This window comes from Miniopterus schreibersii, assembly GCF_964146895.1.
Source record: "Miniopterus schreibersii genome assembly, chromosome: 21".
NCBI lineage: Eukaryota > Metazoa > Chordata > Mammalia > Chiroptera > Miniopteridae > Miniopterus > Miniopterus schreibersii.
Window position 1 is genome coordinate 153026 of NC_138123.1, and position 26683 is coordinate 179708.

General features: G+C 53.5%; 3 protein-coding genes across 7 annotated transcripts; 2 read left to right on the forward strand and 1 right to left on the reverse strand.

The window, feature by feature from the left end:
• Positions 1–301: 301 nt before the first annotated feature.
• Positions 302–11895, forward strand: KLHL12 (kelch like family member 12). Of its 5 annotated transcripts, XM_081124206.1 has the most exons (14): positions 316–449; positions 842–1018; positions 1779–1833; positions 2082–2315; positions 3335–3488; positions 4525–4742; positions 6185–6334; positions 6573–6687; positions 7338–7444; positions 8149–8344; positions 8800–8958; positions 9269–9367; positions 10088–10274; positions 10451–11895. In XM_081124206.1, the coding sequence occupies exons 4-14, from the start codon at positions 2121–2123 to the stop codon at positions 10575–10577; spliced, it is 1707 nt and encodes a 568-aa protein (XP_080980332.1). In that variant the 5' UTR covers positions 316–449; positions 842–1018; positions 1779–1833; positions 2082–2120; the 3' UTR covers positions 10578–11895. The 5 variants fall into 5 exon arrangements, with proteins under 5 accessions (XP_080980333.1, XP_080980335.1, XP_080980332.1 ...); XM_081124207.1 differs by lacking the exon at positions 842–1018 and having other exon boundaries at positions 302–449; XM_081124209.1 differs by lacking the exon at positions 842–1018 and having other exon boundaries at positions 302–449; positions 10088–10242.
• A 1989-nt stretch (positions 11896–13884) lies between these two features.
• Positions 13885–17234, forward strand: RABIF (RAB interacting factor). The gene is made up of 2 exons (XM_081124290.1): positions 13885–14071; positions 15318–17234. The coding sequence occupies exons 1-2, from the start codon at positions 13946–13948 to the stop codon at positions 15561–15563; spliced, it is 372 nt and encodes a 123-aa protein (XP_080980416.1). The 5' UTR covers positions 13885–13945; the 3' UTR covers positions 15564–17234.
• Positions 17235–23286: 6052 nt separating this feature from the next.
• On the reverse strand, positions 23287–25723 carry LOC308550297 (alpha-1,3-mannosyl-glycoprotein 4-beta-N-acetylglucosaminyltransferase-like protein MGAT4E; the record flags this gene model as incomplete). Its single annotated transcript, XM_081123979.1, has 2 exons — positions 23287–24441; positions 25613–25723. 2 exons carry the CDS (start codon positions 25721–25723, stop codon positions 23287–23289), a joined length of 1266 nt encoding a protein of 421 aa, XP_080980105.1.
• Between the last annotated feature and the right edge of the window lie 960 nt (positions 25724–26683).

A 26683-nucleotide genomic window follows, 5' to 3' on the forward strand; every position in this document is an offset into this window, starting at 1 on the left:
CCCCGCGGTGACGCCCGGAGGGCTGCAGTCGGGTCCAGGGGCCGGCGGGTCCCCACGCGAGAGTCCACCCGAAAGGCAGCGGCTTGGGAGAAACGGAGCCTCCGAGGGTTTTCTCGAAGGGAGAGGGCCCCCGAATCCCCGAGGGGAAGCCACACCCGCCATCAGCTCCTGGGCTCAGGAGTCCCGGCGCCTCGGGGACGGTCGCCCCGCTCCCCGGCCGCCCGGCGCGCTGTCCTGGCGTCACGTGACGCGGCCGAGGCCGGGAAGAGGCGGGCCTCACGCTGCAACGTCATCACGTCGCGCGACCGCAGGGCCGACGGAGGGAGACCAGCGCCGTGACGGCTGCGCAGCGTCCGGGTCGGGGCGGTGGCGGCGGCGGCTTCTGGGCATCTCCCGAGCCGCCTGCTGGCCGCGCAGCCCGTCTCGCCCCCAGCCCACGGGGGGCGCAGGTGAGCGGGCCGCGAGGGGAGCCCTCAGCGCTTCTCCCGCCCTCCGCCGGCGGGCCCTGCCCCAGGCGTCTCCGTCCGAGGCGCGGCGAAGGGGCCCTCAGCCCGGCCCCGGGGCCTGCCCCTGCGGCGCCGGGTGCCGTCGGGGGGCTTCCCTCTCTTCGTCCCCCTGGAGTGTGGCTGTTCCGGAATCCGACGCCCCTCCCGAACCGCCCGCGGCGGGGCCCCTGCCCCAGTGACCCCGGCAGCTCAGGGGGCGAGGGTGCTGGCTGCGCCCCACGGGGGTGACCCAGTCTGACCCTGAAACGGTGCTGCCCAGCCCAGGCCGAGCCCGGTGGGAACCCCAGAAACCTTCACAGCAGACGGGCTTTGTTCAGACCTTCCTCCGTCTTCAGAGTTGCTCCCCGGTTGAAAAACACCGTCTGTTTTGATGACTCGCCTCCCTCCTGCCGGGTGGTCTTGCCGAGCTGAGCTGACGGAGGGGTGTCGAGAGTAATGCCCAGGGTGTGCTGGCTGCGAACCGCAGCAGTGAGAATTCAGCACGTCGTCTTTGCTATTCAGAAATTACGGTTGTGAGTTGTGGGCTCTTGTTTTTTTTTTTTTTTCTTGAATCATTTCAGAAAGTTTTGGATTCCAAATAAGAGAGTGTCTCTTACTAACCACCCTCATTTCATCCCCCGGAAGTTGATAAAGAAAAAATTAGTGGGACTAAAGCCTGTCGAGAATGGAGGAAGTACTTCTTACGTTGAATTTTTTTTTTTTTATGTGTAATCTATGGCTGAGTCCATTTAACTGATGCAACAAGTGAACTTTGCTAGTGACTGTGGCAGAAAATTAGTAGTTTTGCTGTTTCTGCCCTAATAAGGATCTTTGTTTCAGTCTAGAAGAATTTCTACAAATACTGATGTGCCCATGTTGATGGACATCAGCTAATCATGTAGAGGAGGAAGACTGTTCAGTAGACCTTTAATAGCACGATCAGGTGAAAGTCTGTAGACAAGCGTGCATGGTTTCCATTGTCCAGTGTAGGTACTGGGTCCTCATCGGGTCCAGGTATATTTGGAAACCTTCCTACATAATTCCTCTGCATGCTTCTTTAGGAAAAAAGTTTATTTTTACTGACTCTGGCTCTTACTGCTTTAAGTTGAATACACAATTTTTCTTTTCTTGCATTCATTTACTACATATTTATTCTATGCCTGTTATGATAGAAAAGTATGTATAAAATGGATCCCCACCCTCTAAATACCCATTTAATCTACTTATGGATATTCCATACCAGTGATATAGGCCTTTAAGCAATTTTATTTTTTCATCATTTTATCATTTCAGACAACAGCCTTGTGGAGATCTGCAGGGACCTGTATAGTTTCTATTTACAATACAGGTGAGTGTTGATGATACTGAGTGTCAAGTGGCAAGTGTGCTCTGTGCTGTTGGGGCTCAGAGAAGGGGAGACCGTTCTTGCTTGGGACAGTTAGTGGCTGGATGGTGGTGGTGATGCCAGGAAGAGGAGTGTGCTCTGCTCAGTGTTCGGTTCTGAGGAAGCCTCTTTAATTTGTAAAGCTACTTGAAAATGTTCCGTTTCCCCAATCCTTCCAATATGCTCATGGTTTTTTCCTCTTGTATTTCCAGAATCCAAGGACCCCTTTCATTGTTTCTGCACTTTGCTTGATGGGAGGCATTATGGCCCCCAAAGACATCATGACAAACACACACGCCAAATCCATCCTCAACTCGATGAACTCCCTCAGGAAGAGCAACACCTTGTGTGACGTGACCCTGAGAGTGGAGCAGAAGGACTTCCCTGCCCATCGGATCGTGCTGGCCGCCTGTAGCGATTACTTCTGTGCCATGTTCACTAGTGAGGTAAGACATGTACCCTTGTAGGGGTCTCATTTCACTGAACAAAAATAAAAGTTTGACAGGATGGTGGCGAGTGGGCAGGCTCTGGTTGCAGTCTGCCACTTGCCCATTCTTTAGTTTCTTCACCTCTAATAAGGGATAAAGTAATACACAATAACTTTAGTAACTGCGGAAACGCTTAAAATGCAGAGTAAAGATGTTGAATATTCTTAGCAAGTTGAACAGGGGAGAGCACTGTTGAGAAAATTTCCCAGGGCTGAGAGACCCAAGAAAGAGTCTGCAATTCATTATATTGTCACTGTTTATTAAGGGAACTTACACAGATATCCTCCACAGGAGGGATCAGACAAGAAACAGCCAGAATAACAGTAATTATTATTCATAACTTGAAGGATGCTAGACTAAATATACCACCAGCAATTCGCTAATCCAAAAATCGAGTCAACTCAGTATCTTGCAAAATATCAAACAACTCAGTTGTATTTAAACAGGGTTACAGCAAAAGGCCCCTCAAGATGACCTGCATGGTCCTACTTGTCATTACCAGGTGTATTCTAGGGACAGGTAAGTCAGTGCTGGATAGTCCTGGAGGGTCTGGAGCTATAACCCATGAGGTTCCTCTACAAGCATGGATTTTCATTAAAATTTTTCCTTTCACCTTAAAAGCTCATGGACACTATGTTCGTGGTGTGCTCGTGGGACTGTCGCATTCTATTCTGTGTTATGTCTGTGTTCGTTTTAATATGAAAGCAGTGTTTTAAATTATTCACTAGTAAAGTTGATATTCCAGGAAGGTGTCACCTCACTGTGTGCTCTTGGGTTACATACAGTTCCTCCCCCGTTGGAACAGCTACAAATATGTGCCTTATTTGCTTTATACAAATAAAACGAAATAGACTATAATTTTTAAAAAGGTGTATATTCAGTTATTATTAGCATCCCTTCAGGCTCTTGATTATGAGATGCTGCCTTTACCTTGGAGAGTTATAACCATCAGTATTTCATACCCTTTGAATTCTCAGCTTTCAGAGAAGGGGAAACCTTACGTCGACATCCAAGGTTTAACTGCCTCTACCATGGAAATTCTGCTGGACTTTGTGTACACAGAAACAGTGCACGTGACGGTGGAGAATGTGCAGGAGCTGCTCCCTGCAGCCTGTCTGCTCCAGCTGAAAGGTACAGGGGTTATATAAACGTAGCCCTGGAATGTTTAAAATGAAGAGTGTCAACTTGCTCATGAGGGTTGTAGAGACAGACTAAGCACCCACATTTATTGCCCCTGCGCAGAGATCGGATGTCAGTAGCAATAAAAAGGGGCCTCTCCCAGTGTGAGTGTTTGGCTCTTTAGAGGAGATCATTTACACCTGTTCTGTTTTCATAAAAATGGAGGAGATGACAGGTGCATTTTCTTGCATGTATGCACACAATGGTCCTGCAAAGAAACAAGAAACCAATACTGTTCGTTGCCCATATAGAGGTGACAAGATGGCCAGGGGGATATGGAGGCAGGGGACTATTCATGGGAAACCCTTTGTGCCTTTAATTTTCTGAACCATGTAAAGTTTTCACAGAATTAGCGATGGTGCCCCTTCCAGGGCCCAGGCTGCTTCTTGACCTCCAGTGATGTTTCTCTTGTTTTTTGTTGTAATGGTTGAAACAGTGGGATGCTTCTGCATACTGCACAGCTCTGAAGTTAAGTTTACACTCTGAACTTCTCAGTCAGAGAAATATAATGTAGATGTTAGTGTCCTACTTTTTCTTCACTGGAGTCTTAGTAAATTTCATTTTCCTTTTCAATTATAGTTGACATTCAATATTATGTTAGTTTCAAGTGTACAGCATAGTGGTTTCACATTTTCACGTAGAATAGAAATGAGGTACATTATGCTGAATTAGAATTGGTCTTATAGCTTGATCCTCAAGAGTTTTATAGGCAGTTTTGCTTACTTGTGCCCATGTCCTTAGAAGCAACTTGTCTTGTTATTCTTGTTTTAAAGCTCAAGCAGAAGCGCTGTAAAGGCCTTGCTAGAGGTCACATAGCCCATAACACAGAAATAGGGTTTGAATCCCTTAAGCATAAAATGTCTATTCTTGTCCTTAGGTGTTGAGCCGGGTTTCTCTGACCCCGCGTAGAGATGTTGCGATCGAGAATAGAGACCAGTGCACACCTGGCCAAGCGTCCTGAAGTACCTGCTGTGTGTGTTTGTCCTAGGTGTGAAGCAAGCCTGCTGTGAGTTCTTAGAAAGTCAGCTGGACCCTTCTAATTGCCTGGGTATCAGGGATTTTGCTGAAACGCACAGTTGTGTTGACCTGATGCAAGCTGCCGAGGTGTTTAGCCAGAAGCACTTTCCTGAAGTGGTGCAGCACGAAGAGTTCATCCTTCTGAGTCGTGGAGAGGTGGAGAAGCTCATCAAGTGCGACGAGATTCAGGTACAGAGTGGGCTTCACACTGCGGCTCCTTCAAGGTGGGGCCACTGCAACACCTGGGAAAGCACGGTGGCGAGACTGTTTCTGTAGCAGGGCTTCTTAGTCAGCTGTCCACATTGGCTCCACAGGCTCCATTAAATGCCCATGGAATTATAGGCAAATCTATTTGCATATTTTTGGGAGGGAGCTCACCACCTTCCTGAGTGAAATGTATGGTCCCAGAGAGTTCTCTTTTTTCCCTCTGCTCTCCTTGGATAGTAATAAAAGTGAATTTTAAATTAGTGGTTCTTAGACAGTAGTGGCCCCTCCATGGAAAGGTCCACCCACTCTCAGTCCTTCTGCACTGTCCCCCATGGTCATCAGGGTGGTCCTGACAGACGTCGGTGTGATCAGGTCACTAGCCTGCTTGACACCTTTTCATGGCTCCCAGTTGCTCTCAGAGTGAAATCCAGTCTCTGAGGATGTGACTGGCCCTCGTTTACTTCTGCAGAGAGGCATTTGCCAACCCATCTGTCGAAATTAGGAAATCTCAAGTTTTTCTGCGTTGTGGCCTCTGAGCTTTTCCAGAGCAGTGTGGAGCAAAAAAGCAGGATTGTTCATCTTCTGATTTAACTGAGATCTCCCCACTGAAGGGCACGGTTCACGTCTGACGTGTTCCCCACTGTGTAGCCAGCCTCCAGCACAGGGCCTGGCACTGCATGGGTGTTTGGTAAAGCCATCGAACAAGGGAAATCTGAAATATTTTCTGTATCTTCAGTTCTTAGGAACAGTTCACAGATTGGTTTTTTATGTAGGTGCTGTCATACCCTGGAAGGCGTCTGTCGGGCTGGTGGGAGGGACACAGGACTCTACTCCCTACTCTGGTGTCATCTTCAGAAGGTCCTCTTCCAGAGGAATAGCATCAGTTTTTTAGGGTGTCTCACCTTATCCAGTTTGTCATGTAAGCTTAGACCTAGGTTCCCCAGGTGGTTAGTATGAATATTGTCTCAGGTAGCTCCATGCCTGATACTCAGCAGGTGCTGAGGTACTGGTCCACACAGTGATGCGACAAAGCTTGGGGATCATTTGACTGCACTTGGGAATGAAGTTTCCGCAGAGCCAGTGTTGGAAAGGGCAACAGATTCTCCCCCACAGCCCTCAGAGTTTCAGAAATGATAAGAAAAAAGTTCAGGAATGGGGGACATTCTGAAGTAAAAACCAGCCTGTGACTGAGGGTTTATTAGGCACAGTGCATTGTAGATATTTTACCCAACTTGACCATGACCTTTTCCCTGGTGTTAGGGAGTGGTGTGTGAAAAGATTGTTTTCCCAAGAACCTGGCCATTTCTGGAAGATGGGAAATAATGGGGGCAGGGATGGGAACAGGAAGGAAGAAGTAGGCATGACTGCTCTCTGAGCTTGTGAGGCAGTTGGCAGTGCAGAGACCTGTGATGGTATGTTGATAGGTGGATTCTGAAGAGCCGGTCTTTGAGGCCGTCATCACCTGGGTGAAGCACGCCAAGAAGGAGCGTGAAGAGTTGCTGCCCGACCTGCTGCAGTATGTCCGGATGCCCCTGCTGACCCCCAGGTATATCACGGACGTCATAGACGCTGAGGTGAGTCCTGGAGACACCAGGATCCCAAACCTCGGGTATCTCATAGCTCAGTGTTGTGGCCTCAGATTTCTTTAATGATTTCTGGACACCCACAGCGTAGCTTTTCACAGCAGCTTCTGGAGCCACAAGGTTTTAGAAGTTGGTTTCTGTATTAAGAAGTTAATTACAACTTAATCATAAATGTACCATTCACACTTGTAACCATAGCAGCCGCAGCTCCCTGTGCTCTGTGTTTCAGCCTTTCATCCGCTGTAGCCTCCAGTGCAGGGACCTCGTCGACGAAGCAAAGAAGTTCCACCTGAGGCCCGAACTGCGGAGTAAGATGCAGGGGCCCAGGACTCGGGCTCGTCTTGGTGAGCTGGCGTCTTGGCAGAAAGCTACCCCTTGCAGGTGGCGTGATGTAGTTGAAAAGAACGTTCTATAAAAAGTACGGAGACCTTGTTCCAAACCTGGTTTTAATCGCTTGTCCACTGTGTCCTCAGAGAAGTCGCTCCACCGAGCTTTCATTCCCATCCCTTTTACATAACTGTTTGGAGGGTTAGAGCAGGTAAAGCATGAGACAGCACTTTATAAATTCTCAAGTTTTGGTTCAATATGTTTGGAGCCTATGAATTGGGAATGATTTAGAATGTCATGTAGTACTAGGTGTGTTCCCACCCACCTGTTCCCCTGGGCTTCCCATTCTGGGTGAGGAAGAAAGGAGCAGCGGGGGGTGTGGACAGCTCAGGGTTGGGCAGGACTTGCAGTGGACTCAGATTTGCCATCTGCAGTTTTAATGTCCAGAAATTTAAATTTCAGAGATTCGGATTCTCAGGAGCTAGAGCCTCAAGAAGAAATAATTTCCTATTGGGCAACCTTACAGTGAATTTTCTACTTAACGTGGCTTGTCTGTACCACATCTTAAAACAAGACATCAAAGAACTGTTTCTATGTATACTTCCCCATGAGTGTTTTATCAACCAGGGACAGTGAAGTGACCTACCTTTTCTCCCTTTCTCCTCAGGAGCCAATGAAGTGCTTCTGGTGGTTGGGGGCTTCGGAAGCCAGCAGTCTCCCATCGATGTGGTGGAAAAGTATGACCCCAAGACTCAGGAGTGGAGCTTTTTGCCAGTAAGGGTGGAACCACCCATGGGGAAAGAGCACACATGTCCTCGGACCCTGGCTCTAGATCGTAAATAACCCAGCCCTAAAAATAGGAAAACCTAGTAACTGCATACTGGCCTTTACAACAGTGCCATGCACACAGTAGGTACTCCATAAATAGTATTTGACTATTTACATTAGATTAGACTTCAGAAATGCCAGTGGCCAGTGTCAGCCGCCACCCTGTTTCAGCGCCTTCCTGAGCTGTCTGTACTCCCAGCATACTCCACTGGTCGTGCTCTGTTACCCTGAGTTCGGTGTTGTGTTAAATTGAACTCAAGTTTGTATCTTTCTCAGTGGCGTGTCTGTTTCAGTGGTGAATGAATAATAATAGTTCAGAAAACATGGAAATCTTTCGATCAATCCTCCTGACTTTTAGGGTCGTTGTGTCTGGCCCTTTGAGTAGCGGTGCAAGGAAACTTCCACTTGGTGGGGGAATGTTGGTCTGTAGCCCAGAGCCCTGTTGAATAGGAAGGAATGAGGCACATGTGCAGAAGACGATGTTAGAGGGTGTTTGTTCAGTAGGCAGACAGCTGGTGGCCACTGAGGATGAGCCAGTGCCTGAAGGGCAAGTAAAGCAGCGGAGTTGTGGATGGAGGCAGGAAGGAGAGCCAGTGGGAGGCCTGCAGCGCGAGACTGAAACACTGTCCCCTTCTCTCCTGAACCCACAGAGCATCACTCGGAAGAGACGTTACGTGGCCTCCGTGTCTTTGCATGACCGGGTCTATGTCATTGGCGGCTACGATGGCCGTTCCCGCCTCAGCTCAGTGGAATGTCTGGACTACACGGCAGATGAGGATGGCGTCTGGTACTCCGTAGCCCCAATGAATGTCCGGCGTGGCCTTGCCGGCGCCACCACCTTGGGAGGTAGGCTTGGTGTGCAGGGTGGCATTTCATGCTGTTGTGGCTGGACCAGGGCTCACACCTCCCTGTCATCTGGATGGAGCATGAAATTTGGAGGGTGCTGGTGAGGTCAGATGCTCTTGTCGGCTTGGGAAATGACAGAGTTATCAAAGCTGCTCAGTGTTCGCGATGTTTCAGCACTGACTGCGGTGGGTCGGGTTGCAGCATGCTGAGGGGACGTCCGCTCTGGGCTTCTGTGACCTCTGGCTGGTCCTTAAGCACTTTGGGGATTCCGTCCGACCCTACTGTCTGGACATATCTTGACTGTGCTTTTCCTTATCAATCAGATTTAATTGGCTTATCACGTAAGAAACACTTTGATTTTGCTCCCAAACATTTGGAGGACCTGTGGAGAATTGGCAGAGAAAAGAGTGTTAGAAATCTCTCCTCTAAGAGCTTGTGGTTTCTGTTCTGGGCAGATATGATCTACGTCTCCGGAGGCTTTGATGGGAGCAGGCGTCACACCAGCATGGAGCGCTATGACCCCAACATCGACCAGTGGAGCATGCTGGGAGACATGCAGACAGCCCGGGAAGGCGCAGGGCTGGTGGTGGCCGGCGGAGCAATCTACTGTCTAGGTGTTGAGCCTGGGAGGCAGGGATCGGAGGGGACATAATGGGTGGCAGCCTGTGCAGGGGTCCCTCTTTATCAGAATTAAGTTCACGGATGGCCTTCAGCTGAAGCCCTGGTCTACCCCAGTATAGTTCCGGTGACAGATTATCTTTTTCATGGAAGCCAAACGGGATGCTGTCAGATTTCTCTCTGGGTTATTGGAACCCGAGGGAGCACTGAGATAAAGAATCAGCGGGAACACTCAAGAGAAAGGTGGCTGGGACCGGCGTCAGGATTTGTCGTTCTTTCTGGAATGGCCTCCACTCTGTCTTTCAGGGGGATACGACGGCTTGAATATCTTAAATTCAGTTGAGAAATATGACCCCCATACAGGACACTGGACTAACGTCACACCAATGGCCACCAAGCGCTCCGGTAAGACCTCAGATCTAAGGGAGGGGACAGTACCACTGTCACGTCTGCTTGCGTGGTGGAGGCACAGTCATGGGACAGCCAGTCAGCCAGGGCTGTTTCCTCCTCACTTCTACCTCAGTGACACACGATCAGATTCCTTTCTCCTCCTGCCTCTGTTCCTCTCATGTTGTGAGACAGCTTTTCAAAGGGCGTTTATATCTGCGGGCAGAAGCCTTCCTGTTCTGTTCACTTCTCCGTCCCTGTCCCCTCCCTGCATTGTCACGTCTGGTAGTCTTGTGTTGAGCACACATTACGGGGATGAGTGCCGACAAAATCTAACCTAGACACAGCTTCCAGGAGTGGAGCAGCTGGGCTCGGAGGCAGGAGACACTGTGCTGTTTGGACTCACTTCCTCTGTAAAAACTGCTCCAGAACCAAAGCCTCAGCCCCTTTCCTCCTTCCACCTCCTTTCCACTTCCTTCCTCTATGCTAATGGGAGGGTTGGGCTCTGAATTAATGACAGTGGAGGTGAGAACCATTTTGTGTGTTTTCTTTCTCATTTCAACTCCCACCAGCAGGTTCACAGATGGCATCCCCTGTGCTGACTGACTGTTTAATGCCTGCCTGGCTCTGGTGCACAGCCCTGAACCACCTGAGAACTCAGCCACCAGGGGCCACAGCTTCTTTCTGGAATTCAGAGCCTCAGTGCAGCAGCAGTAACTTGCTCTACCTTTTCCTCAGGTGCAGGAGTAGCCCTGCTGAATGACCATATTTATGTGGTGGGGGGATTCGATGGCACAGCTCACCTTTCTTCTGTCGAAGCGTACAACATCCGCACCGACTCCTGGACGGCTGTCACCTGCATGACCACCCCACGATGCTACGTGGGGGCCACGGTACTCCGGGGCAGACTTTATGCAATTGCAGGGTGAGGACTTCACACCAAGCTGGAGCCATCATGCATCAGGGCACCGTGATCCAATCCACACTGTTGGGTGGAGACAGGGTGTGGGTCAGGGGAGCTGTCTCCATGGCAACCTCAGTGTGGGAGCCCTTGCAGAGGAACAGAAAGCTCATTTCTCTCTTTGCCTCTTCCCTGCTCAGATACGATGGGAACTCTCTGCTGAGCAGCATCGAGTGTTATGACCCCATCATTGACAGCTGGGAAGTGGTGACATCCATGGGAACCCAGCGCTGTGATGCTGGCGTGTGTGTGCTCCGAGAGAAATGACCTGTTGGAGCACCATCCAGAGCTAGTGACCAGTCCAGGGGCCAGTTTGCAGGAGAATCAAGAATCGTGTCCAGAATGTCTGTTTCTCGCTGTGTGCTCAGGGCGATGACACACACCGGTGCCATGACGATAGTCTATTTGACACACACTCCCCCTCATGCTGATGCCTGTCCCTGAGTCGAGTGGTGACGGACGCTCACAGGAAGAGGGTGGATCTGAGTGGATGTGAGAGGCCAGTCACCTCTCCTGGTCTGGGCAGCCCTTTCTGGCCGTTTTTAACTACCGTGTGCTTAGGAGGATTTGTATACGTTTGGCCTCATGTGTTGCAATGTGAAGGTGAGTGTGAACTACTGGACGTGGGCAGGGTCCAGCCTGTGTCTGGGTTAGGATACCAACATGAGTCAGCGTGATGAACTCCAAGTCTTGTTTTCCAGGAATAAATATCTTTCCTAGTCTGCAGGTAGCTAGTGGCAACAGTTCCACTCTGAAGGGAAACAAAGGAAAGCGCCCGGTCCCAGCCTTGGGCTTGGGAGACATCTGTGTGACACTCCCAGGTGGGGACGGAGCTGCTGTCAGAACTGGGCTTAATGAGTGGCCTGAACTCGATGAGTGAGCAAACCTAGGCCTCCACTGAAGTGTGACCTGGGAGACAGGAGGGTGGTCATTCGAAGGGTCTTCTGATACCCTGAGTCTCTCTGAACTACAGGAGGACTTACCTTGGCACTGGCGCCTGTGCCAGATACCAACACAGTGAAAATTGTCAGGTGGGTGGAGTGGAGTCAGTGTGGGACAAAGTAGAAGTACCTGTGATTTCTTAATCGTCGTACTCCTGCCGGGGCTCCCCTCCCACCCCGAGGTTTGCCTCCCGTGGGTGAGAGGTTTTTTTTGTTGAATCCAACACTACTGTGCTGTTACATTTTCATACTATTTATCTGGGGAGGGGTGCAGCTCCTTGGTGTCAGCCACCTTTAGGCAAACACTACGTTCTGTCCTTCCTGCTGCCTGGTTCCGCACCTGTCCTTGAGAGTGACGTTCACCCCAGGACAGACAGAGGACAGCCAGAATTCCTGCGTCAGTGCAATGCGTGCTCTCGCCACCATTTCTGAGCCGCCATTCGGGGCTCGCCTGTGTGATGGAGTGAAATCCTTGCTTTATGGGTTTGGGGAGTGTGGGAACATGACAACCTAAACGAGACACTTTCTGTTTACTTTGAAATTCCATTTTTTCCTCTCCCTGAATTGAATTGAATTGAATTGACCTAAAGAGTTAATGTCCTTTGTATTTTTTTAAAAAATTAAAAATAAGCTGTCTCAAATGCCTGAAGAGAGTTTGTGGTGAACCAGCACCGCCTCAGATGTTTGGGAGACCTGGCGTAGGGTGCAGCTGTGGTCTCGAGTCTTCAACCTGTTCACCGTGTTTGCCAACTAGCTCCACTGTTTCTCTGTTAGACGCAGGTAAGAAAGTCTCACCAGGAAAATGTTTGAATTTGCTGTACTCATTGACTGCTCTCAACAAGTGTCCTGGAAACCCTAAAGAGAATCAAGAGGCTCATTTAGTACCCACTTGAATTTCGGAGTTTTAGTCACCCCAGCCCTCCTGTGGTTTCAGTTTATGACACATGATAGAAACAGCTATGCAGAAGTCCAGCAAAACTGCAAAAATATGGAGTCTCATACCAACAGCCATGACCGGGTGTTCTGCAGAAGATGTGAATCACTGCTCCCTCCCCACGCCTCCCAATCCTACATAAGTTTTGCACACACACAGGTGCTGCTAACTTGGTGGTGCCTTCTGCTTTCCTCAGTCCCTGTACTCGTAGCCAGTCACCTGGTTACCCCCCCTCGGAAAGCTATCATTTATCTTGTGTGCACACCTTTGATTAGTTTCTGGGTCCTGCAAGGTTTTATCTTTAATTGTTCCAAGCCCATTTCTGTGTGTTTACTCCCTCATAGTGCAGGCCTTTATCTCGCCCAGACTCAGGACAGTGGCCTCCTGCTGTCCCTGTGTCTTCTCTGTCTTCCAGTCCAGCTCCTTCATTTGTCAGGTTAACTTTCCAAAGCACAGATGGGATCATTACAGTGCCTAACATAACAGCAAACTCAGGAAATGTTGAAGTAATTTCTGGTCTAAAATTCCATAGATTCTTGCTACCCACATAAAGTCCAAATTCCATACCATGGCATTAGACCTAGGTTACCCAGGCCCACGCTGCAACCTGGTCTTTCCTCCCTTTATCCCCTCTTCCCACAGGCATCGGATCTGGAGGGGTTAGCATATTACAGGAGTGCTCAGTGCTCAGGGTGGTTAGCATATTACAGGAGTGCTCAGTGCTCAGGGTGGTTAGCATATTACAGGAGTGCTCAGTGCTGAGGGGGTGGCACATTACAGGAGTGCTCAGTGCTGAGGGGGTGGCACATTACAGGAGTGCTCAGTGCTGGGGGGGTGGCACATTACAGGAGTGCTCAGTGCTGGGGGGGTGGCACATTACAGGAGTGCTCAGTGCTGGGGGGGTGGCACATTACAGGAGTGCTCAGTGCTGGGGGGTGGCACATTACAGGAGTGCTCAGTGCTGGGGGGGTGGCACATTACAGGAGTGCTCAGTGCTGGGGGGGTGGCACATTACAGGAGTGCTCAGTGCTGGGGGGGTGGCATATTACAGGAGTGCTCCCTGAGCGTGGAGTCCACAGAGAAGAGGAAATGCAGGTGGGTGGTGGGTAGACAGGTGGCCTGACCCAGTGCGCTCCCGGGTTCAGGACCCGATGGCTGTGGCTCTGGAACTGAGAACCTGGTGACAGCCATGCCTGGGCCTGCGCTCCCGGGGAGTCGCCGCTCACCCGGACCCCCGTCACTGCGCCCTTTTATCCTGGGGACGAGCGACGGCGCACAGGGAGGTGGCACCGATCCAGGCGCTCAGTTCTAACGCACGTCCATTCCGTGCGGTGAGTGGTCATTGGTTAGAACTGACCGGCCGGCCCTTAGCTCCCGCAGCAAAGGGGTGCGTGTCCCCGACGCAGCCTCCTGCAGAAGCCCCAGTCCCTTCTGTCGCCTCCAGGAACGTGCCCTCGCACTCCTGGCACTGAATTCAAATCTCAGGAAACGAGGGAGCTACGGTCAACCTCAAAGACTGAGCAGCAAGGGGACCGGCCCCGCGCGGGGACCGGTGCGGTCACAAAGCCGGCGGACGCCGCCGCTCGGGGCCGCGGGGAGTGCCTGCGCGTGCGCAGCAGCGTCGGCGCGGGCAGCCGGCGCCTGCGCAGGAAGGAGCGGCTGTCCGCTCCGCCCTCCGCGAAGCCGCGCCGGCGCAGTGGGACGAGGCCGAGCCGAGCGGCGCCTGCGCGGGCCAGGCCCCGAGCCGTGGCGGCGGCGGTATGGAGCCCGCGGCGCCGCCGAGCGAGCTGGTGTCGGCCGAGGGCCGGAACCGGAAGGCGGTGCTGTGCCGGCGCTGCGGCTCGCGGGTGCTGCAGCCGGGGACGGCGCTCTTCTCCCGCCGGCAGGTAGGCGGCCGGGCGCGCGGGTCGGAGGGGCCCGGGGCCGCAGCCGCGCCGCAGGGCCGCAGCCTCGGGCCGGGACCGGTCTGTTTCCGCCAAGTCACCGACCTTAGTGCCGCTCCTTCCGCCGTCACCCGAGAGGAAGTGGGGAAGTGTTGGTAGACCTGCCGCAGGGAAGGACGAAGTTAGCGCCCCCGGGTCCGCCCTCGGCGCAGAGCGGGGCCCACGGGGCGCAGCGGGCCCGAGACGCGGGGCTCCCGCACCTGCCGCCCCCCGACGCCGCTGCCGCTGGACGGGAGGCCGCGTCCACCTGCGCCCCTCGGGGTCTGCCCTGAACGGCGGTCGCGGCTCATCTCCGGGGCGCGGCCTCCCCCGCGTCCGCCCGCGGGCGGAGGACTCGGACGCCTGACCGGCGGCTCCCAGAGCGCGTGTCGCCGCCAGGGCGCTGTCCCCGAGGCAGCCCAGGGCCTGCCCAGGCTCTAGGGGACAGGCGTGCGCTCCACCTCTGGGTGGAAGCATCCTCACAGATTTGTGGACATGTTTTAAAACCACAAGTGCTCATAGGAAGGAGGAAATTAGACGCAAGTTAACAGAAGTTTACTCCCGATTGTAACAGCTTTTATTCTCATTTACACTGCAGCAAGCTTGTAGCAAGAATTTCCTACAGTAAGAATGTATTTTCGCCCTGGCCGGTGTGCTCAGTTGATTGGAGCATCATCCCATACACCAAAAGGTTGTGGGTTCGATCCCTGGTCACAGCACGTGCAGGAGGCACTGATCGATCTCTCTCTTTCCCCCATATAAATAAGTTTTTAAAAATAAAAATACAGTGGGCATTTTGGTTAGGGAAGATCTCCTGAGGAGGTTACTTTTGAGCTGAATATCAAGAAGGAGCTGGCCTTGCCAAGACCTGAGGGCAGAGCAGACTTGCCCTGTCCAAGGAAGGCAGGAAGGCCGGTGTGGCTGGAGTACTGCGAGCTTGGGGGAGATTAGGAGCATGTGGGGGTCTTGAAGCCCAAGGTCAGGATAGCAGTGAAGACCAGTTACCACCACAGCTGGTCAGAGTTCCTCTTTTGTGTATCTTAAGAATCAGGGCACGGACCGCAGGCAACAGGAGCAGCCACATCCTAGTCTGTAACCTGATGGGACTGCGTGTTTTGTATGTGAGGGCACCGTGTAAAGTCCACAGTGAGTGGGGTGCTGGTGTGACGGGGCGGCTCAGCATGACATTCTTTGTGTTATCCCACTGCAGCTCTTCCTTCCCTCCATGAGAAAGAAGCCAGCTCTGGCAGATGGCAGCAGCCCCGATGGCGACCTCCTACAGGAGCACTGGCTGGTGGAAGACATGTTCATCTTCGAGAATGTGGGCTTCACCAAGGACGTGGGCAACATCAAGTTTCTGGTCTGCGCAGACTGTGAAATTGGACCAATCGGCTGGCATTGCCTCGATGACAAGAACAGTTTCTATGTGGCCTTGGAACGGGTTTCCCATGAGTAACTGAGGGGAGGGGGCTCAGCTCCACCCTCAGGTATCAGAGCTGCTCCTCACAAGAACTGGTATTTAACCTGGTGTAACGGTTCTCCTGCTGCTTCTCTGTCCTAATTGCGAGTATCATATGTCCAGCCAGACCTGCAGAGGCTAATCCTGCTTCCTTAGGGCCTCGCGTGCATGCCTCTCGCCTAGTTCACTTAGCATCACAACATTTCCTAAGCTCCTTTTCCCCCATTTAGGACATTGGGACACTTCCACACATTTCTCATTCCTGTGTTCTGCTGGGCTGTCTTACCCAGGGGCTTTCTTGCTTCCTGCTCTGAAAGAGCTTCATCCACCTGTTAGCCATGGTGACACATGATAAAGGATGCTCGTGCGCTGGTAGTCAAAGTTCCACCTCTCTCTCTCGGTCAAGGAAGCACACGGGTGTCTGAGAGCACTTTGTTGTGTGGCTAACTTTACAGTAAGAGTATATCTATCCTTTACAAGCTTTACTATTTAAACTTCTGATCAGAAACACTGCGGACACACCTCTAATACCAGGTGGGAGAGCCTCTACTCTAGTTGTGAAAGTGAATGTGGCCTCTCTTCCCTTCAAACCCTGGTGAGGTTACAGCCTGTAGGTTGAAAATCAGATTTTCAACCCCATCAGGAGCTGCCCCAAGGAAAGCACAGCCAGGGCTGTTTTCCCGGGGTCTCTCAGAACCCCAGTGGAAGATGTGTGGTATGGGGGAGTATGCCTTTGCCATATTACACAGGAGTCTGTAGGTTTGTCTTTTCTGGACAGGTTAACACTTCCTTTGTTCTCAGGAAAGACTTCCTTAATGGGTAATGTCATTTACTGAACCTGCTAGGCTGGCTTCTCACAGAGTTTTGGGTCATTGGGAGTCTGTACACCAACCCAGAATACAAACTCTCCAACCCGCTGTGGGGTGGCTCTTATAGTGCGATGTTAGTGAACTAACCTCACAGTAGGACTCCCAGTTCTGTTGTTTCTCTTCTGAAATGACTGACTCACCCCAGCAGGAGTCTGTGTAACCAGATTCAGGTATTCTGCCATCACCCGACCTCTCGGGTCCAGGAGACCTGGCATTGCAGTGAGGATTAGCTAGACCTGCCGCCCTGCAGTCCGTAGCCCCCTCCTCCCCAGAGTTTATACTCCAAGAGCTCCCCAGCTAACGTGCGAGTGTGGGCCTCGGGCACAGCTTTGCAACCAGCCTACTTTCTCCTTCCCCGGCCAGAGCCTTGGTGAGCTCTGGCAGAAATGAGAGAACTGTTTTCCAGAAAAGCGGTCCAGTGTCCATGATTATGGCATTTGCAGAAAAACAACTGTGAGAATTATCCACTCAGGTCAGAAGGAACAAAACCAAGTAGATGCCTCTAGGGGCGAAGGGCCCCTCCTAGCACAGCCAAACCCGGCAAAGCATTTTCTAAAATTAGGCTTTGACTTTCCTTTTTTAATCAGAAATATGTTCATGTATGGTTTTTAGAACAAATAGGAGCCCAGACTGTACTCTTTTATAACTTGTGTTTTCCATTTAACAGCATACTGACTTCTGTCTGTAGATTCCCCAAGTACACCATTGTTTTTAGTATGCCCTTGTATTTCTGTATTTATTTAAACAGTCCACTATTACATTGTCTCCAGTTCCTTATAAACAGTGTGACAACATGCAACCTTGTAGTTAAACCTTTGGGCACAAAAAAGTGGAATTGCAGGGTGTGCACATGCTCACAATTTACCCTCCAGGGAAAGACAGACTCGCTCCTCTGAACTGTTCTGACACTGGGTATCTGTTAGAAGAATATTTGACCCCAGCTGGGTAGCTCAGTTGTCATCCCGATATGCCACAGTTGCAGGTTCAACCTCCAGTCAGGGCACACACAAGAATCAACCAATGATGCATCAGTAAGTGGAGCAACAAATCGATGTTTCTCTCTTCCTCCCCCCAAAAGAAGAATATTTTGCCACTTTAATACAAAAAAATAGTATCACATTGTTTTGATTTGCATTTATGTTATTTCTAATGAAAGTTTTTATATACTTACTGGTAATTTTCTATTTCTTCTTTTGAGAATTGCCAAACGTTGTCCAGTAGCCAAAAATATCAAGTTATTACCCTGCCTTTTCAGTTTGATTAGAAAAAAATAAAGGCATTTAAACAATGGAAATTAGATTCCTGTGTGTCCTTGGGAAGACTATATTAAACTTGAAAATGCAGAGGAGAGCTGAAACCTGAAACTTAAGGTTTATTTTGAGGTCTGTCAACTCATTCATTAATCACTTAGTGTCCATGATAAAATGAGAATGTCATCGTTTCGTCCCCCTGACACAATAAAGGCAGGTAGAAAGCTACATTCCTGCCCTGGCCTGTGTGGCTCAGTGGTTAGAGCATTGGCCCACACACTGAAGGGTCTCAGGTACGATTCCCGGTCAAAGGCACGCACCTGGGTTGCAGGTTTGATCCCCAGCCCTGATCAGGGTGTGTGTGGGAGGCAACCAATCTACAGAAGTAGGGACAGGGCCTGTCAAGGGGTGATAGACCTGCTGACTATCCCTTACTTTGGGGAGAGGCCCTCTGTCCTTTGCACCCCAGGAATAAGTAAGGGTGAACCAGAGTAGGAAATGGGACAGTGGAAACATTCCCCAAAGAAGCTGGAGATACTGGAGCTCTCAGACTTTAAAATAATTGCTTACTATGTTCAAACTGATACACAAGTTTGGTAACTTCGGTAGGTACCTGGACTGTAAAAACACAAGTCAACTCTGGAATTTAAAAAATTCAATAATCAGAATGAGAATTCAGTGGAAGATTTTAACAGGCGATTAGACACAGCTGAGGAGGGAACTAAAAGCTGGAAGCTAGAAATTAACTGATTTGTGAGGTCGCAAAACCTTATGCAACATGACTGAGACATTAAGAAACAACGTCTATGGGGCAGGAAACTGCAGCTTCCAGGCCAAATCCACTCAGGCCAGCATCAGAGTGACTGAGGCTCAGGAGCCTGCGAGGTAAGAATGTTTTTTGTTTTGTTTTTTAGTAATAGTTTATTGATTAAACTAGAGAGAGAGGAAGGGAAAGAGAAAGAGAGAAGCATCGATGTGAGAGCCTCCTGTGCACTGTGCCCCGGATCCCCGGCCCGCTTCACTGAGCGGAAGGAAGCCTTGTGGAGGTTCTGGTGAAAGCCGCTGAAAGTGCACCTGCCGCAGGAGCGTCCCAGACAAAGTCTCAATTTCAATGTCAAGGAGCAACGCAGCACTTTGCCTGTCAGCCCTCCTGGCGGCCAGCAGAGGGCAGTAGAGGCTGAAGCCACAGGCCGGGCAGCTGGGGCTGGCTTCCCTCTCTGGACTCTGCCCTGACGCCTCACAGTCCCAGGGTCCCAGAGCCAGGATTCTGAAGAACAGGGTCTTCAGTCTGGGGCTACGAGCGTCCGAAATAACTTCTAAAGATCCTTCTGAGCCTTTTAGGTAAGAAGGTCTGTACTTCTTATGCTCCCTGGCGAGACCCACAGAGCTTGCCCAGCCGCCAGCTGGAGGGTAGGCCTGGCTGGTCCTGGACCTGCCTGCTCTGATTTTCAGACAGTGGATGCTGGCACACAACTCAGGGTGAATCTCTGTTTGTTTTAAGCACCGGTGAGCCTCGGGGCTGCCTGGAAATGTCACGAGGGGACTAGTTGTTAGCGTTAACCTGAAAACTGATCCCAGCATCGGCGAGTCCCGCTGGATGGATCCCAGGGAGGGGCTTGTGAGAGGATGGTGCCCTGGCCCCCGGACTCAGACCCCTACCAGGCAGCCGCCTGCGTTGAACAGGGGCTGTGGTCTCTGTCTCCCATCTTGCGCCATCAGTGCAGCTCTGAGTGCGGAGGCCTGTCTCCAGCCTGGCGTCTCCCCCCGTTCCTCGGTCCTCACAGTCCCAGGAAGACAAGGCCCTCAGCTTGTATTATCTGTTTGTCTTAATTCCTCAGAGGCCCCGTTAGGGCTGTTGACTTTCTTCTTTATAATCTTTGTCTGCAGAGCTGTTCACGGCAGACTCTCAGCCTCCAGGTTCCCCTGGGACCCAGAGGGCTTGGGTTCGAGGTGGAGTTAAGGCTCAGGAGGAAGGGAAGGTTAGGAAAACCTGCCCGGTGCATTTTTGAGGCTCTGTGCCTGTCTGTTGAGCGTGTCCAGCCGGCTCTGCTGGTATCTTCACCCCGAAACCAGGAGCTGAACTTCTCGGTCCTGTTTTCCCAGGAGGTACCACCTAGGGAGAGTCAGGTGCCAGTGGGTGGAACAAGCTAAATCATTTGCAGAAACTCACAGCTGCCACTATCTTCTCTCCGGGCCCCAAGCCAGAAAAGGAGTGGAGACCAGGGAGGCTGCTTAACATCCTACAAAGCATGGGACAGACCCCCGTGTGGTCCCAGGCAGAGTCCCAAGTCGTCCACGACTCCCCTCCCATCTGGTCGCTGTGGCTCCGGCCTCCCCTTCCATCTGGCTCTGGCTGAAGCCCTGTCGTTACTGCCCTGCCTCTGCCCCTCCCAGCTCGTGCCAGAACCTCCTTGCGGCTGCCGAGCTGCCCTTTAAGGCCCGGTTTTTCGTCTCTGCCCTATGGATGGAGGCGGGGGTGGGGGAGGTTGGTGCTCAGTTCTCGCATCACATCCGGCAGCGACAGGTGGGAAGCAGGAATCCCTTGCTTCTATTTTTTTACCTGACGTAGAGAAATTCATCTTTTATTCACTCGCACGAGTGGGAAGGAGGGCTAGACGCTGCTAGAGAGTTTCCATCTTCTGAGAAGGAGCATCGCATGGGGGAGAGAACCCACCAGGCCCCCTGGAGGGCCTAGAGAGTCTAAAATGGTCAGTTCATCGGGCAGCATCCCTGGCAACACCAGGGCCCTCGACCCTCGACAGGACCACTGCCCAGGGGTCCCGGACACATGGGGCAGGAACCTCCTGCCGTAGAGCCTGGAAGGGAAGGAATGGTTAGGAGAGGAAGGTACGTGGACCAGTCGTAGTATAATGTGAGTAGAAATGTGAATTAAGCCCAGGAACTGGCCGACAGTCCATGGGGTGGACAGCGGCTGACCGGGAAGGAAGAGGCGGTGGGCACAGCCTAACCGCTCAGAACCAGCCGGCTCCCTTCTGCTGGGCCAAAGTGAAGGCAGAGTGGCGGACACGGGTAAAAACGCACAGAACAGGGACATCCTGACCCAAACGAGAGGTCCTGCTGACGAACGAGGCGGGGTCAGGGCCTGTGTCTGAGTTTCAGTCACAACAGCATCCTGAGTGGGGGGCAGGAAGTGGGAGCTGCTGTGCCCAGCTGTGGACAGAGAGGTGGTGCTCGCCCGTGACCTCGGGTCGGGGAGTTAAGGTTCATGGGATGGTGATGAATGTCGGTGACCCTGTGTCCCTGCCACCCGACTTCCCATTTCACCACGAGGCTCGTTCTTCCTTCCCAAGGACAGACGGGACAAAGAAACAGAATGTGATTGGGGGGGGGGGGCTCCCAGCCTTGGCCGTGAGCTGGGACGGCCTCTGCCACCAACTGCGGGTGGAGGAGAGGCTGCCCGGAGGCCTTTGGGTGGGAAAATCCGTCCTTCCCCCGCCCACCTGGGGTGGGGACAACCTGCCTAAGCTTGTCCTACCTGCCTGGGCCCCCTGAAGCTCCTGGGCAGGAGGGAGGGGCTCAGGAGGGGGGTGGGCAGAGTGTGCATTACCCCTGGAGCTTCTGGGGCTGTGCCAGCCCAGAGCCACCCTGGGCAGTGAGGGGCGGGAAGAGGTGGGCTTAGCGGGTGGGCGCTCCCTGAACCTCACTACCGGCCAACAGAGGGCGCTCCCCGCAGAGGCCTCCTGGAGGAGACGGAGTTTGCACTGAGACCCTCGCCCCGGGGGCTCCACACTCGTGGGGACTCAGTGCGGGTTTGAAAAATGAGAAACCTGGACAGAAGAGGGTTGGCAGTGGGGCCTGAGGGAGGCAGGGGCCTCAGCCTTGGGCTCCGGGCGGGTGCGGTCGTCTCCCAGCTCCCTGGAGTGGTGGGGTCAAGGCCCCCAGTCTCAATGGGGCAGCCAGGCCCTGTCTACACCCCATCCCCACCCCTGGCCGAAGCTGGGCAGGAACTGGCTACCAAGAGACCCAAGCGCCATTCCCCTAAAAGGCGATCCCGGAGGACATGAAACAGGTGCCTTTGCTGGAGGGTGTGGCGGGCGCCTGGGGAGGGAGGGAGGTCAGCGTGGGAGACAGCTGGACCGGCCCAGGCAGCTGGGAGAACAGAGGGGATGGGGCTTGTGGTCCCGCTTTGCCTCCTCCCCACCTCCGGTGGGGCCCTGCGAACGCCTGGGGTTGACGCCTAGTGCTGCCGGCTCTCAGAGGTCACCGTGGAGGTGTGGACGTGAGCCTCCGGTGGATGTGAAACCAGGAAATCGCTTTAACTGTAGATGAGCAGGATTTGGCCACAGCATTTTCAACAAGCGGGTCAAGGGGGCGGGATGTGCGTGGTTCACAGGCCCGGTCTTTGAAAGCACTGCTTTAGGATTTTGCGTTTACGTAGGTAAGGTAGCCACTGCCAGGGACAGGTCTGGAAGGGGGACGAGCCGAAGGGTTTGGTTTTAGACACGTTGAGCTTGAGAGGACAGTGAAACAGCCGAAGCTCAGGGGCCTTCACTGTCCGGCTTAAACGTCCACGATCCCTGTTGCCGACGACATCGCCCGAACCCTCTGCTTCTACAGCTTTTTGGAGAAACCGTTTATTGGGACGTAATTGACAGTAAAATTCACTTTTTGAAAGTACTGTATACAATTCAATGGTTTTTCGTCTATTCAGAGTTGTGCCGTTGCCACCATCAATTTGAGAACATTTTCCTTACCCCCCAAAGAAGCCCCGTACCCCTCGGGGACCCGTCACCCCTTCCCCCAGCTACAACCCACTTCGGCCACAGGTTTCCCCCTCTGCATGTGGGTGCTGGGCTGTTCCAGTGCCGCTGGCTGAAAACTATCCTCTCGCCTCCTCTTGAAGTGGCGTGCTGTCCCCCCAAAATCAATTTAAAAATAGTGCCAACAGGGGCTCTTTGTGTTCCTGGCACGTAGTAGGCACTCAAATAGCTTATGAAAGGACAACTGTCGGGGCAGGAAGAGGCGTTTGGAGACGGGAGCCCGTCAGTGCCGTGCGCTGCAGAGTGAAGGAGGCTGGGGTGGGAGACGCTTCAGGTTTTCGCTATTTCTATCCGACTGCCATGAGGACACAGCTGGAGGCTCGAGTTAAGGGGCTAATTTTATGGCTATTGGTCCATCCGCTACTTTCCTGAGCTTCAGAGAGTGTGACTCGAATGAGAGTCCCTTTCTTGGCTTCTTGTGGTGTCAACTCCAGGGACGCCCCACAATTTCCCCACTCATCCCCTGCGACCGCGGGACCCCACGCCTCCGACCGCGACCGCAGGGTGTGTGTCTGCACGCACGGCACCCTGTAGCCGGGCTGAGCTCAGCGTCCCGAGAACCGACAGATTCCGGGAGTGACCGAGGCCTTTCCCCAGACCGGGCTAAGCCATCACTGCCCCAGAAAAACATACTGTTTGGGCTCTCGGGGGAAGGGGCCGGTCTCCTGACATCTCTACGGGACCAGAATCTCAGTCGGGTCTTCTCCCGCTGACCCCCTCCCTCATCCCGACACTCAGGCCAGAAGGAAACGGCGTCCAGGTTTTAATTTTTTGTGCCCTCACCGATTCACCTTCAGCTCGGAGCCGCTTCCAGGCCTCTCTAGCTTTGCTCCCAGAGGTAAATGTGCCTGACCAGGAGCCCGCCCGCCTGATCAGCAGCCACCACCAGCTTCACGCAGCTCACCTCGTGCCCCACGCCTCCCTCCACACCCAGCTCCTGGTCCAGCTGCCCCTGCAGGAGGCCGCCCAGCGCGGAGTAGCTGCTGCAGTACTGGGGCACCCCCTGGGGCTCGTAGCCCAGCTCCACCCGCCCCTTCTCCAGGGCGAACTTTCCCTCCATGACGGTGCCTGTCAGCACCTGCACGCGGCTCAGGTTCGCCGGGTGGTTCAGAATGACCGTCAGGTGGCTCCCTGCACTAGCGTTGTAGGTCCAGAAGAAAGACTCGTCCAGAGTGTAGGCCTCCCAGGGGAAATGGACGTCGAACACCTGCATGTCCGTGAAAACGGCGCCAGGCGGGTTGTCGGGAATAAAGGGGTCCTTGCTCCGAGCTGCCCTGGCCTTGTGGCTGTGGTGGACGGTGTAGTAGGAGAGCCGATGGTAGAAGAGGAAGGGCCTGCACAGGAGGGGGCTCTTCTGGGCCAGGAGGGTGCGGAAATGAGGGATCAGCCTGTCGAGGGGCTTGTCCCTGGAGAACAAGAGGAGGAAGTGGGCCAGCAGTGGGAGGTCCCTGCTGCGGAAGAGCTTGCCCAGCAAGCCCAAGTTCGAGAACTCCAGCAGCACCCATGGGTGGGAGCCCATGGCTTCCACCTTCCGACGGATGTGGGTGATGAAGCCAGGGGCACAGAAGACGTGGTGGTCCAGCAGCAGGAAGTAGTCGGAGAGCTTCGCGGCAACGCTCATGAGGAAGGCGTGGTCCACGTTCTGCTTGGAGTAGAAGTTCCCGCCGTCGGCCTCGTCTCTGAATTCGCCCGCGGTGGGGTAGGCGTCCGAGGGAGCGTGGATCAGGACCAGCTTTCCTGCCAAGATCTGTGGGCTGAAGAGGCCTGCAATCTGTTCGACGGTTTTTCTGAGCCTGGTGAAGTCAGAGTCCGCCAGGTGGACCAGCACCGTGAGGTGCTTCTGCTCCCCCTTGGAGGAGGCGCGGAACAGGGAGGCCAGTGTGTGCAAGAGGTTTTTCTGGCCCTCCCCTGGCACGAAGGAGATGCCCACCGCCAGCCACGCTAGGGGAGGTAGCACAGGGACGGCGGTCAGTGCCTGCGGGCAGTGAGGGTGGTTAAGGGAGTTAGGGTGGGGATGCCCTCGGGGCCTCCTCTCTTCCCCCCCCCCTTTTCCATCAGTTCTGTCTGTTGGTGGAGGGGACGTTCAAGTCCTTGCTACTCGGAGTGTGGTCCCTATCCCAGCAACACCCGCCTCGTCCGGAAGCTAAGTGGGAGTGCAGAGCCGGGGCCCCTGCAAAGAGCTAGGCCTGGGCTGCTGAGTCCGAGGGTCCCTCCGAGGCCGCTCGGAGCCGGAACTTTACGGCACACAGTCCACGTGCTCCACCAATAGTAGCGTTTTGTTTTCACCCAGTTCGTCTTCCCAAAGCTCTCCTTTGAAGATGTATTAGTAAGAGCACTTCTGCGCAGCCAGTGTGGCTCAGTGGTTGAGTGTCAACCCTGGGAGGTCACGGGTTCGATCCCCAGTCGGGGCACATGCCCGGGTTGCGGGCTTGGTCCCCAGTGGGGGGTGCAGGAGGCAGCCGATCCACTGGGCCCTGTGACCAAGGCCCGTTCTAGCCCCGATGTTCCCTAACCAGTGATTCCCCGCCTTCCGTGTCCCTGATGTGAGGTCTTGGTGGGGAGGGTCTGCCAGATTCGGAGACTCGGGCACAGCCTGCCTTTCCCACGCCCCTCCCTTCTTTCCTTCCCGCTACCTTCCTTCTCCGGATGTCCCTGCCTCCCCTGGGGACCCCCTTCCCCTCCCTGGAACTCACTCTTTCTTCTTTGCTGACTTTTCTTCATGTATTTGAAGGCGAGGTCTTCCCAGTCGTCCGACGGTCGTGGGTCCTTCCTCCTGCTGTAACTGTCCTGGGGCATCAAACCACGCATCTCCTTTCAGGAAAAGAACAAGGTTCAGCCCTGGTGGCTTCCCAGGAGCTTCCCTAGGGGAAGAAGAGGGGAGGGGTCACTCTCCCCAGGTGAGCCCAGCACATCCTCAGGGCATCTGACCACCAGCTCAAGCAGTATTTGCTGTCTTTCTTACCTTAGCAAATACGGGGTGGGGGGGACAGGGGGTGGGGATGCAGCTTCTCTGTGGGCCAACGGGCCCAGGTCCATCACCACGCCCTTGGGAGCTTCCTGCTCTCAGGTGACCGGATGAGAACCGGCCTGTCCACACCGTTCCCACCCTGCGGCCTCAGTTCCCACGCTGGGAGCGGGGTTGCTACCTCCACATTCTGGTCGTCTTCAATCTCCTTGGGGACTTTCACAATGATGAAGAGCCACAGGGGCCCGATGGCCAGGAAGGTGAAGAAGCGATGTCTGATGGGGCACCGCATGCTGTCCGGGCCGGGATTCTGTTCCTGTCGCCAACAGTGGACGCGCACAGTGGGGACGCCCACCCCGTCCAACCCGCAGCTCCCCCTGTGGCCTGAGGGCCTTCCCCCAACCCACCCGGCTCTAGTCTCTCTGCATCTGTTAATTACTCCCCAAGCCTGCCTTTCCACCGCGCTGGGGACCTGGCGGGACACAGCCCTGCTCGCGGCCTAAACGAGGAGGTCACCTGTCCTGACCTCTCTCGGCTGACTTCTCTTTGTAGCTTTTTTTTTTAATACGTTTTTATTGATTTCAGAGAGGAAGGGAGAGGGAGAGAGAGAGAAACATCAATGACGAGAGAGAATCATCGATTAGCCGCCTCCTGGGCATCGAGCCCGAAAGCCGGGCGTGTGCCCGGACGGAGAATCGAACAGTAGCCGCCTGATTCATGGGTCGACCAGTGAGCCACCCCCGCCGGGCATTGTAGCTTTAACTTTCCCAAAGTTTTCCCCTCTCAGAATGGTGAGCGTTGGCTGGGCTTTGGTGCTGAGGCCCGTTTATCTTAGAAAACAGATGGTCACCAGCACCACCCAGCTTTTCCAAACAAAAGTGAAACTATTTATTAAAATAGCTGAACTGGAAGGGCTGCTAGCTGCTAAGCCATTCGGTGCCTCTCTGCTTTTTCGTAAAGTTACCTTCGTTCACTCCTCGCTCACCGGGCCTGACTGGAGCAGACCCGGTTGACTCCGCGCGGCTGGGCTGTGGGGGTTCAGGCTGGCTCCGCCCCCACAGCAGCCCTGAGCTTCCCTCCGCTTTTCTCTGGAGAGAATGTGTTTCTCTTTTCTGAATGATCAGAGGGAGCCTTTCACGTGCTTGTCACCAGCTCTTGATTCTTACCGGGCACATGTGGGACACACAGAAATCGGAGTCAGCAATTTCCGTGCTCGAGGCTACGGCACCCTCTCATCTCCGCTTCTCATGGA